The 13,578-nt window shown below is 37.0% G+C and overlaps 1 protein-coding gene across 1 annotated transcript in view; it reads right to left on the minus strand.

The window, feature by feature from the left end:
- The window catches only part of MSH3 (mutS homolog 3), a 195,013-nt gene that overhangs the window by 132,340 nt on the left and 49,095 nt on the right, over positions 1 to 13,578 (minus strand). Inside the window, exons 9-11 of the mRNA XM_040239436.1 lie at positions 10,819 to 10,931; positions 7,913 to 8,027; positions 2,517 to 2,601 (exon numbers count right to left, since the gene is read on the minus strand). Of these exons, the coding sequence (XP_040095370.1) occupies positions 2,517 to 2,601; positions 7,913 to 8,027; positions 10,819 to 10,931 (313 nt within the window). The remainder of the gene's footprint in view (positions 1 to 2,516; positions 2,602 to 7,912; positions 8,028 to 10,818; positions 10,932 to 13,578) is intronic.

Raw genomic sequence — 13,578 nt, forward strand, 5'->3', positions numbered from 1 at the left:
CTTTTATGCTCAAAACAGGAGTTCATACATTAGATGAACGAATGTGTGTGTATGTATATATATATATATATATACATACACACACATATATACACACATTCCGTTTCCCAGGTGGCACTAGTAGTAAAGAACCTGCCTGCCAATGTAGGAGATATAAAAGACACAGCTTCAATCCCTGGGTCAGGAAGATCCTCTGGAGGAGGGTATGGCAACCTACTCCCGTATTCTTGCCTGGAGAATCCCATGGACAGAGGAGGCTGGTGGGCTAAGATCCACAGGGTTGCAGAGTCGGACACAACTGAAGCAACTTCACACACACACACATACACACATCCACATAAACACACACAAAGTATTGACATTTTGCATAAGAAAGATACAGTTTATGTGTAGTTTTTAACTAACAATAAATTACTGAGAAGTCTCTTTTAAAACATCTGTCCTAAACACCTTAAAAATATAACTGCATCCTTTCCTGCCTTAGGAAAGCACAGTGAAAATAATTTCATGTTTCTTTGCCAATTCAGTATCTCCCACTACCTAAGAGTTGCCATTCTAAAGACAGATAATCTAATGACAACAATCTCTCTTTTAAGGAAAGAAGTGAACGTGCACTGCACTCTAGGACTGTACCTTGGAGGGTTTGATTTTAGCCTGTTTTATTAAATCCTTAGTAAAAATTTATCTATGCTTTGCTACTTTAAAGTTAAACCATTGAAAAAATTTACAATTAACTAGAGATTGTATTTAATTTTAACCAAGGTTTCACTGTAATACAAAATGTCTATTAATAGGTTTGTTTTATTTGGAACACAGAGTTATAATTTTCACCTGAATTTTTTTTTTTTTTTTTGCTTTTTCCTTTTCCTTCATATCAATAAACAGGTACTTACAGAACACCTCCCGTGTGCTCAGTAGAATGACTGGCAAAGGTATATTAAGACATGGTCCCTGCCTCAGGGCACTTATATCCAAGTGTGGGAGGAAAGACTCCTAATGAGGACACGACGTCATCTGGCAGTAGTCAACTATAAAAGGTGTGCTACAACCTCTCCAGACTTCAGGAGTTTAAAGCAGAGCACACGTGGGAACGACAGTGGTCACGGAAGGTTCCCTGAGGACAAGCTGGGCACGCCGAACTGACCTATGAGGGGAACCCACATAGGTGACTGCACCAGCCCATCCTGAGACAAAAGCCCATCTGCTGGGACCACAGTGAAGGGTCCCAGGAAGAGCATGGAGCATTGGAGAAGCACCCTCAGACAGGAGAGGGACAGGCTGGGGAGACCGGAGGCCTGTTACACCTTTGCTCTCTCTGCTAGTTAGACCTCTCCTCCTGGCCCTATGCCACTGATCCATGGTAAAGGAGGAGAAAGCTGAAGTGCAAGGACAAGCAGAAGATGTTAATTCTCAGCTTCCACTTCTACAAAGGCCCGAGTCCTAATAAAGAAAGGGATTTTTAAAGGGTATTTTGATGACGGATGATTTTTGCCTTAGGACTTTGATTTTGGAACTGACGCCACTGTGACAGGACCCGAACAAGAAGGATGTGGAAGAAGTAAGGAAATCTTGGAATGCTGGGGCTGCATCTGGAGGCTCTGACTGTGGGCTCTACTCCTACTACTTGTTTCCTGTCTTGGGGATGTATATAGCAGTAAAGAGAAAGACTTGCGGGAAAGATGCTCAAATTCCAAATAACAAAATGATATGATAAAAATGCTCATGCATAACAGGAAGGCTGACTTAAGTACATAAGGACAGCCTGGCAGAGGGAGAAACCTGAATGAGAGAAATTAGACAGTAATATACAAATCCAAGAGTCAGGAGACTGAATTCAGTATTTAATTCACAGCAATAGCAGTGATTCACAGCAGACGGTTCAGCTCTTTCACTACTTACTCAAATGACTCAGAACTACCTTATATTTTTGTGACTTTATGTTATAATAACATTATTTTTACAATATAGTAGCTCACTCTTTCACGTGATAATTTATGAATGAAAGCAATAATTTTAATATCTTCATTATCCTTCACATTCATCAATAAAGGACAAGTAAGCAATGATGAAAGTTTGTGAAATGAAATATTATGTATCTTACAGTTAAACGGAGTATCAGAGAAACTTGTTTTATACACTGGACAATTAAGTAAGGCTATGGACATTTTAACAAAAAGTTATGTAGAAAACAAACATATGTAGAAAAACATAACCAAGCAGATCAAAAAAAATCCACTGTATATTAATTTCTAAAGATGATACCTTTCCAAAGAAATATTTAAAATAGAAATTATCAGGATGGCCATATTGCTTCAATCATTAAAAAGCATGCTCTAAAGCTCCCAATGCAATCCCCAAATAAGAAAGTGAGCAGTACAGTTACCAAGAGATGTGAGGCAGGCCAACCAACTAAAGATAATACTGTTTCACCTGCACTACTAAGAACAGACTGCTGCTTCATCCCAAATTTCTTTTCAAAACCATTTTGAATCAAATAGCTCTTATGTTTGCCTGACCTGATTCTGAAGGATTTCCAGGTTCCTTAATGTTGTTCCATTAATTGTCATAAATTCCATTTCACCTGACAACTGTTTAAAATTCCTGTAAAGGAATGAAATAAAAGCCATGAGGCAAGTGCATAAAGAAACCGAAAAACAAATTTAGCCGTTAGAAATATTCCAATAACATTACAACAAAAGTTTTAGCCCTCTGATAGGAAATCAAACCAAAAAAAGCCAGAAGAATTTTCATTAAAAGATTGTCTTCCATCAGTGCTGGTGCTTTTAGGTAAACTGATGTGAAAGGATAGCCGTTCTCACACCAAAAACTAAAACAAGGAAGGGAAGTAATGGTATTAACAGCTTTTTAGTTTTTTCATTTCCAGTAATAGAATCAAGCATAGTCTTTTAGTATCGGGAAAGCAAGTGGGGGTCTCTTCAGGAAAAGCTATGCAATTTGCTAGAAAAATAAGTCAAGGTGCTTTAAAATGTCCTCCCTGTTCTTTGGCATGAGATCATCTTGATAAACACTTTAAAAACTTTTAATCAACATTCTGATACATGCAAATGTTATTTATTCTATAATCAAGACCACACATTCATGTGGCTAATGTTTTAGTAGAGTCTAAACTGAAAAAGTATAAATTATTTCTTTAAGTTCAAAGAATTCACATTTTCCTTATGCTCCTCTAAGTACCCCAAACTAGATTAAAAGTTCAGTAAATTTCAAATAAGCTTGAGTATTGAGTTCAATGTGATTACTAAATACATGCACAATTCAAACTGCATCCTTGTTAGTCTTTCATATTAAAAAATATATTAATCAATGCATTACTAATTCAATAATTAATTTCCTTTACAAGTCAGTCCTTTGACATTTCTATCCACAGCACTTATAGACTTGATGGCTCATTTTTCAAAGCAAGGAAAATAACAGCAGGTCACTAAGCTATTTGGAGGGAAAGCATGAATGTTTGCATCATAAAACCAATCCCACTCATCATGGCCCTAATAAGATAGAAATAAAATCCAGTTTCCCAAGCCAGTGATGGAAGAAAGCCTTCATCTAGGAATCTAGAGCCTAGAATCATGGCCAAGGAGCCAGTGTTCACTGAGAGATGCCCTGACTTCTAGATGACTCCCACAGCTAAGACCCAGAGCCCTGAAAAAAAAATAACTTGCTGCATATTAGGAACACTACCTAGTGACTGAACATTGTCCTTTGGCAGTGTAATATACCTGTGACAGGTTTACCTAGCTTCCAAAAGATGACTTGTTATTCAGAGGGAAGGAACTCCAACACTGACAGCAGATATGTGCGGCCAGTCTCTCCTTCTTGTAACTGTTAATCTGCCTTGCATTATGGAAATTTATGTTCTTTGGTGATCCTTATTAATAGATCTAAGCTCCATGGAGGCATGGGTTATTTATGCCTTACACATTTTGCAGCACCTGCAGAGCCTAGCAGAAAGCAGATGCTCAGCAAAGGTCTGTCATCTTTCGATGGGGAGGCCAGTTTGGGTTTCTTTGTTTTCCTTTGAGTCATAAAGCCCAGAAATATATGTGAAACATCCAGAGGCAATAATAAAATGTAAAACATTATTTTTAGGAAGAAACAATTGGGCAGTGATTTGCTATACAACTGACGGATGTTCATATTCCTTCAAGGTGAAAAATAGTTGGAAGTACTGCTAGCCTGGCCTCTGAGTTGGTATCCAACCAGGTCTCATAGGTTTAAATAAACTCATTTACTTCCCCCTCTCCCGATAGGTTTAAACTATGTCCTAGGGGTGATTAATGAACACTTGAATACCTTAACATATTATTGACCAGAGATGTATTAATGCCACGGGCATGAGTTTCAACAAAAATGCCCCTGTCAATGAAGTGTTAATCATTCTCAGACACTGAAGGATGCTTAGCCGGCATCAAGAACCCACAGTCCGGCAGCACTGACATCTGCACTGATCTTAATAAAAGAGATCGACCACCAGGAATATTAAGTTAAACCAATTCCTACGGCACAATAATTACCAAACAACTGAAAGAACTAACTCTGCTTTCAGGTTTACCATGTTTGGATGATAAAGTACTCTGGAGTTGCGACTCTTCCTTGCAAATACAAAAGAAATTTCCTCTGTCGGTGCCTATTTTCAATAGGAATTATATATATATTTTTGAACTCAGGGTTGTATCTGCCAGCATTCCCTAGGAATTTGACAGAAATGATCACTGATTAAGCAACTCTAAATTATTTATCCTTTTGGAAGAAACCAAATTTGATATGCTTTGAAATAAACCTTATAAATAAGGCCTGGCTAGCATTCACGCTGTGTGAACTTCAATAGAAATCTTCCAAGTAACATGGGAAAATACTTCAGTAATATTTCAGACAACAATAATACATAGATGCTGTTTCTCCCCCTCAAGTTTTATAATGGGAGAAAAACATTCCTGCTAAAAACTGCCAAAGAAGTTTAGGATTCCACATCACTCCCATTTCAACTTTTAAAAAAATGATAACCAATCTTTCTGATTCAGACAAAGGCAGCAAAGGTGCAGACTTTATGTGAAAGATCAATCCCTTACAAAGATTCTATTTAAATACTGTTAATATTACTTGAAAATGAAAACAGAAAAAAAAAAACCCTACCATACGCACCATCTTACATATGAAATCCATAGTATAAAATAATTCTCTATTAGTTTTCAGAGTTCATACATTCACTATTAGTCTAACTTTTGATTGTTAACTTATAAATTAGAAATTATATCATATTATAAAAATTCAGTTTTACTGTAAATTCACTTCTAATTTACTTGCAATTAAAATGAATATCTTTGCATTCCTAAATGCTGCCAGTAAGCATATTAGAGAAGAAAATAATAAGAAAGATGACTAACAGATCCCCAAGGATTCACTAGGAGAATACACAGTACTCAGCATACGGTCATAAGCTATGATTCATTGCAGTGAAAGGATACAAAGCAAAATCAGAAAAGCAAAAAGGTACACAGGCAAAGCCTGGAGGAAACCAAGGGCAAGCTTCCAAGAGTCCTCCCTGGAAGAAATACCCAGGATGCACTTAACTACCCCAGAGTGAGTTGTGGAAATATGTGTGAAACGTTTACCAGAGAAGCTCACTTGAGACACAGCACCCAGGATTTTTCAATGGGGGGCTGTTTTTACAAAGGCACCTGCTCCTGAGCAGGTGCCAAAATTACAGCTCTCAGAAAGCAAGTAGTTGTCCAATATAAACCATACTACCTGCAGAAATGGTTTAGCAACAGTACCACACAGGGAGTCATTCTTATCAGAGAATGCTGGAGATCAGCCCCAAATGCAAGTCCCAGATGCCAGTCAAGAGTCAAGCCTGATGTAAGGTTTTCTAAGGATAAATGTCTCATCTGGCTTGCCATGTTAATCTGTTTTTAATATCAGTGTTATATTTATATTCTTTGTGTTCCTTCTAGTTTACTCTTTATTCCTAAATTTATCTTTTCTGTACATACAGTTCATTCTTAAATCTTATCATCTCATTTCAAAGCCTTCCTATTTCTTATCTCTTCTCCTTTGTTCTTTCACATTTAGCATCATTTCCTTAACATAATTTAGCTCATTTTGAAGTAGTAGGTTATAGTTTTTATTTCATCTGTGAGTATGTCTTTCTGGTAAGCATATATTTTCTATAAGGATATTATCCTGTTCCCCATTCTTTTCTATTATAATTTTATATGGGATTTTCAATTTGGTTCTTTTCTCATTGCTAATTTTTAAGTGAAAATTTGTTTTCATAAGTTTCAGGACACAGACACTATTTAGGAAAGCTGCTGCTACTTTATATGTCTCCCTCTTCCGTTGTTTTTGTGTGGTATTTAATCATGGAACCTCACCTGCTTTTATTCATAAAAAGATTAAATGCATGAACATTGCTCTTTAGCCACAATTAGAAAACTAGACACATTATATTACATATGCACACACACACGCATATATATACACATACACATATGTATATATTTGTGTTTGTGTGTGTTTTAAATTGCTTTTCAGGCAGTTGAACACCAGGCAGCATAGAACTGTGGTGCCTGAAAGAAGAAAAACAAAAAGAGATAAACACTAGGACTAGCTTCTTGGAGAGACCAAGGGAAGTTGAAGCTGTGAGACAGAATGCCAGAGATGCAGAGAGGTGCAGAAGGCTGCGCTCAAGGCTTTGGCCAAGCCCTGATCCCTAAATTGTGGAGGATGTCACATGAGATCACAAGAAACAGTAGGATGAACAAGGACCAGGGTTCACATATGGCTTGGTATAGTTTGTTCTCGGACTAATGAGAATGGCTGCTGCTGCTGCTAAGTCACTTCAGTCATGTCCCACTCTGTGCGACCCCATGGATGGCAGCCCACCAGGCTCCGCCATCCCTGGGATTCTCCAGGCAAGAACACTGGAGTGGGTTGCCATTTCCTTCTCCAATGCATAAAAGTGAAAGTAAAGTCACTCAGTCGTGTCCAACTCTTCAGGACCCCATGGACTGCAGCCTACCCCAGGCTCCTCCGTCCATGGGATTTTCCAGGCAAGAGTATTGGAGTGGGTTGCCATTGCCTTCTCCAAATTGAGAACAGAAATACCTCAAAATACTTGGGACACTGGGTAGAAGTCTCAGAAGTGCATTGCTTTAGGGGTGGGGTTAAAATAGACAAAGATAAGGACTTCCCAATCTTGGTACCTCATGATATTTTACTGAGACAGCTCCTATCTGTCCACTCCATCTCTGCAGAAGAGGAAGCAGCTTACTTACCCAGGATCAATATGATACAGGATAATTCTTCACAGAGCCAAAGGTAACAGGCCAGTAAAGGTAGAATATGGAAAGGCAAGAAAATTACTCTGTTACCCTTTTTCTTCCCACTAGCTTTTAAGCTAGCACTTTCTTAGAAGGTCAACTGCCAGCTTTTAAATCTCTCAACTCTACAAAGTTAATCACTCTTTTAAAAAGCTGTCTATGTTAGTGGCTGTCCTCTTTATCTTCAACTTTATGGCCTGTGAAATAAGGACTGAAATCAAGAATAAGAAAGGTGATGAAGTTTTGTGAACACTCTTAAATACCCCTTCTTAATACTACTTGTCAATTAACTGTGCTTTAATACAAAGCACAGTTCTGTACTCAACACTAAAATATATTCAATAGCAATCATGAATACAAACTGACCCAATTCTTAAGCCTTCTATAAATTTTTTTATGTCAACTAACATTTTTAATACTCCTCAGCAACAGTACCACACAGGTCATTCTTGCCCCAGAATACAGTATTCCATCGAGAGCAGGTAACTGAGTATAGTACTTACCAAATTCAATTTAAGAAATGTTTTTTAATATAACCCCACCCTTCTTAAAAATTTTCAGAAACCACTCACTTGGGTTTGGAAAGCACCTTTTCCAAGTTAAACTCTTTGAGGTATCTTATTATGGCAGCCAAAGAGCAAATCACAGGCTTCTCCAAGTTAATGATGTCAGAAAAACTTTGAGAATCTAAAAAACAGAATATATACCTTCATTAAAATTATTATTCATCATTTTTTAAAACATTAAGTGAAATAAAATTTTGTTTATAATTATGGAAATAATCATTTAGACACTTAACTCCTAAACTTACCCTCTGAAAAAATACAGAAGATTATAAATACCTAGAGTATGAAAAAAGGGCAATTTTCTCATGGTGGATGAACCTTCTTTCAAAAGCAAGGGAGCAAGTATTTTCAAAGTGTAAAACGCTCATCTGCTTTGACCCAGAAGTACTCCAAAATGCTTGTTAAAGATGTGCATACAAGGAAGTGAGTTGAAAAATCTTTCATAGTAGTAAACAATTACAGAAAACCTAACTGAACATCAATAAGGTATTATTAATAGATAAATAAATTTCAGTTCCTCTAGATTGGTATGCACCTACTACTGGGAAGGACTTTCCCATTAGCTTTCCATCTGGTCTCCCACCTTTATCCCTGTGCCCTACAGGGTATTCTTAACAGAACAGGCAGAGGAATCCTTTTTAAAACATACATCATATCATTAGATTACTTTGCTTTCAAATCCTGCAACACCTCTCAACTCACTGAGAGATGTGGGTCAAGCTCATAAGGATCTAAAAGTCCCTAAAAACCTGCACTCCATCTCCTTTTATCTCTGAGCTTACCTCCTAATAGTCTCTTCCTCAGTTACTCTGTACCAGCACCCAGGCTCCCTGATGTTCTTTAACACACCAGGCACTTAGATATGCTGTACTTAGTGTTGTTTCTGCCTGAAAAACTGTTTCTTGGCTCATTCATGTGGTTTTCCTCCTTAACCCCTCTAATCTTTGTTCCATCTTCATTCAATTGCCATTTTCTCAGTGTGGTCTTCCTTCACCACTACATTTGAAAATTTACCTCTTCCCTGTCTTTCTTCTTTTTAAAATCTGTTTGTTTATTTATTTCTGGCTGTGCTGGGTCTTTGCTGCCGCGTGGGCTCTTTCTCTCGTTGCTGCAAGCAGGGGCTACTCGTTGTGAGGCACAGGCTTCTCAACTGCGATGGCTTCTCTTGTTGCTGAGTACGAGCTCTAGGGTTGAGGCAAAATGGGCTGAGAAGCTGTGGCTCCCAGACTCCAGAGCACAGGCTCAGCAGTTGCGGTGCAGGGGCTTAGTTGCTCTGCGGCGTGTGGGATCTTCCCCAACCAGGGATCAAACTCGTAGGACCTTGCACTGGCAGGTAGGTCCTTTACCACTGAGCTACCAGCGAAGACCTTCCCTGCCTTTCTCTAAAGAGCTCATCACCTTCAAACACTATTTTATTGTACACCTCCTCCCACTAGACTAAAAAACTCCAGAAGGGCAGGAATTTTTGTCTAATTTCTTAAAGTATAAATAATGCTTATAATAGGCATTCAATAAAAATTAGTTGAAATAATAAATCAAAGTCATATTTAATAAAAATAAGGAATTATGCATGTTCATGTGTAGACCTGTACATCAAAAAATTCTTAAGAATGTGAAAGGAGGGAATTTTACCTTCTACACAACTATGTTTTGATCTTTTTTTTTGCAGTAGGTATTTGACACCTTTAGAAAAAACTATAAAATACTCTACAAATCTGTAATATAAAATATATTACTTTCAACATAACTTTTTGTAAAAACAAAGTATAAATGAAGAATTAAGTCTTTTCTACTGAGAATTTCATCTTTTGACTGCCCAGCTCTGTTCCCCAGGAGACCTGATAAAGATGAAATGCCAATGTGTTATGAGGTAGCATTGCATATGGCGGAAATGACCTGAAATCAGGAAATTGCATCCAGACTAGGCGAGGAATTACCTGATTCTAGAATTTTGGCCTTCCTTCAGTACACTGATTCTTTGAACTTGGCATGTCCTTTGGAGAAATTCCAGCAAGAGCTGAGGTTTCCTATAGGGCAGATCCTGCATCCACCTGCTTTCTTTGCAGCTGAGTTGTCACTAGAGGATGCCGGGAAGTTCAGCGCCCAGTGGCTCTATGGACTGCTGCAAAGACGAGAGGACTCCTCCCGCTAAAAGAAATGGTGCTGTGCCAGCAAACTGGATTTTCTGTCCTATGTGATTCTAGGTGAATTGGATGTCAAGAGTGGCTTATGATAGTTTCATGACTTAGTCTTGTCTTTAGTTGAGCATAATTTGATGATTCCTTGGCATTGGCCAAGACACCATGAGATTAAAAAGGATGGGAGAAAAATGCCAGTAAGACACTCTGCCTAAGAGGGAGCTGGAGGTTGGTCCAAGGGTGAAAGCTTTGCAACAGGATAAAAACGGATCTTAACAGAAGCTGGACTGGCAAGAATGAGGGGTGCAGACCAAATCAAACAGATACTTGGCTGAGGAAACGTGAATTAGACAAACAATGGATTCAACCTACTAAGACCCTGTCAATAATGTTCTGATATTTTAATTCCGGGCATTAATTTTTAGAAGTGCTAGCCTTCCTTAGGAGATTTATCCACACATTTCATAAAACTGCAAGGAAAATCATGACCACCTTTTGAGGGAAGGAAGAAGGAAGATGACTCAGTAATTAACTTGTTACACTCCATGAATACATCAAAAATATCACATTACTAAAATGGTCATAACTACAAAAAGCAACTGCAGTTATGCCTCTGATAAGTGTAAGAACAGTGAACGCTTTCCTCTGCTTCTTCCAGTTGTTTATCAATAACTACCTAGCTTTCACTAGCCTTTAAATAAAATTTGCACCTTTATCCAAATCTCAACTCAGTTACATTTGCGGACATATGGCTAACATGTACAAAATATTTACCTTTAATGTCAACTACATCTTTTGCATAAAATTCTGTAACCTCTTGGAAAGCATGGCTGTATTCAAAATACACATTCTTCATCCTTTCTACTCGAATTCTGTCATCCCGCACACTAAAAGAAAAAAAAAAAACGAAAATTTAAAAAATAATTATACATAACCTTGAACTATCTGTATTCAGGCCCTGACCTGACTGAAATAAATACTCATTCATTATTCTTCCCCAAGATGAAAAAAAAAAAAGATCTAAGGTTTCCTTGTCAAAAGTCTACATTTCATAAAATACTATTACTTTAACTACTGGTATTTTATATCACCTCCACATAATGAGCATTCTAAACATACTATTATCAAGAACTTATTAAAAGTTACTTTAATAAACACGAAAGAGAGAAAAACGGAAAAGCAATCAATTTAATTGCATCATTTGTTTAAATCCCCTAACAGGAGAACACATCACTGAGTATTTCTTTCCTCGAAAAGGCATCCTTGTCTGGTTGGCTCTGTGCTAAGTCCATTCCTTCTCCCAGAGCCTCCCCAGTCAAATACAGTAAATTCCTCTTAGGTCAACTCCCACTCTTTACCTAAGTGGTTCTACACGTCTTTAAAACTATGCATGCATGTATGTATATATGCTCATCTGAGTACATGAACAAAGTCATCAAATCACCATCCATGCTGACAGTACACTGTCTCATCCGTTTCCAATTTTGCTTGACTCCCCCTTCCCCTCCCTCTTCTCCTTTCCTAATCACCTCACTCCCAAGCCATGGTAACAGCCTAGGAGGAATCCTTTCTCACTTTTTTCATGATCATATGGTCATACACAAGTATGTCATACACATATATACTCACACATACACTGTTTCATAAAAATGGAGCAGCTTTATACAAACTTTCCTGTATCTTATTTTCTCTGCTAAGTAATAACTCTTGGAATTCCCTCCATATAAAGTGACCTAGATACAACTCATTCTTTCTAATGGCTAAAAAATTATCTGATAGTATGTAAAAGCCATAATTTATACAACCATTTCTTTACTATTGGACATTCACCTGATGTTAATATTTTGCCACGTTACTTTAGAATATTATCTAAAAAAATTATACATACAGATGTATCCTGCACACATCCCTCTTCAGTCATATTAATCTACCATCTTTAGAAGTAAATGCTACCATCAACTTGGTGTTTATCACCACCATGTATGTTTTCATATTTTACAACACATTTTAGCATCTTTACCCAATACACTGTGTTGTTTCATGTTTTAAATCTTATATAAGCAATACTTTATTATACATACACTTCTACAACTTGCTTTTGCACTCAGTACTATATTTCCAAGATTTGTACATAAAGCTAGACATGCTTCTTTTTATATTTTCAATTATTTCTTATATTTGAGTAGACTTTTAAGATTTGTCATTCAAATTTAATTAATCCAAATTTATTTGGGGGGATGGTGTGAAGTTGAAAATACATTTTTATTTTCCATATGATCATCAATTAATGACCAAGCACCATTTATAAAACATTCCATCTTTTACTACTGATTTATAATGCTGCCTCCACATTTCTATATATGTGTGACACTGTTTCTAGCTTCTATCCTATTCTACTGATCTTTTTGTGTATCAGGGCCATACTATTGTAATTTCCATGGCGTGGTATCAATATCCGTGGCAAGGCCCCCACCTTGTTTTTCAAGATTGTCTTCATTACTCCTGGGCTTTTGATTTTCTTTAAAATTTTATGTTCATTTTGTCAAGTTTCACAAAAATCTTATTGGGCTTTTGACTGGATTGCAATGAACTAATTTAGAGAGAAATGATATCTTAACAAATTAAGAGATCCTACTATTAAAGATGGCATAAGATCTCTACTTATTCATGTCTTTTATATCTAACAATATTGTTCCATTATTTTCTCCATATTATATGTATCTTTGGTTGCGCTCACTCTTAGATTAACAATACTATGAAGGGAACCTTTTCTTCTATTATATTTACTAAAAGCTTATCATTGGTGTATATGAACCCAAATTCTTATATATAGCAACTATGCTAAACATTTGTTTCTTATATTGTCTGTGTATATATTAATATCACCCGCAAGAGGAAATTTTCTATTTTTCATTTCTTTTCCCTATCTCATTATACTACTAGCTAAGACCTTCAGGGCTACGTTGAACAATGGTAATGCCAACAGGCATCCTTAGTTTCTTACTGAAGCTAATGGGAATGCTTCCAAAGTTTCAACTTTTAAGTATGACATTTGCTGTGGGTTTTGGAGTAAATGACTTGTTAGCCGAAGGTTTGATAAGTTCCCCAGTTTTTGCAGAAAGAAAAAAATTAGTCATAAACGATTATTGAATCTTACCTAATATTCTTTTTACAGGTGTTAAAATGATCATATGGTTTCCTCTCACTTAACCTCATATTATTCATATTTTCTAATGCTGAATGAACCCTGCATTCCTGGAATATATTATACTTGTAATGATGCTCTGTATTGCTTAAATAAAGTTATAAACTTGGTTTCTTAGTTTTTTTCCCCCAGAATGTCTGTGCCAGCATACCTAGCTCCAAAGGCTCTTTCTGTTCTACTATAAAACTAGACAGGCATCAGCTGCTTCAGAAAGAAATCTTAAAGGGAGGATTTTCCCCCATCTGTGGTGTTGAAGAGGATTTTTCCACCTTAATCCAATGGAGAGAGTATCAGACTAACTATTGCAAATCTCTTGTCAAGTTTTATCT

Source organism: Oryx dammah, unplaced genomic scaffold, assembly GCF_014754425.2.
Source record: "Oryx dammah isolate SB20612 unplaced genomic scaffold, SCBI_Odam_1.1 HiC_scaffold_5, whole genome shotgun sequence".
Classification (NCBI taxonomy): Eukaryota; Metazoa; Chordata; class Mammalia; order Artiodactyla; family Bovidae; genus Oryx; species Oryx dammah.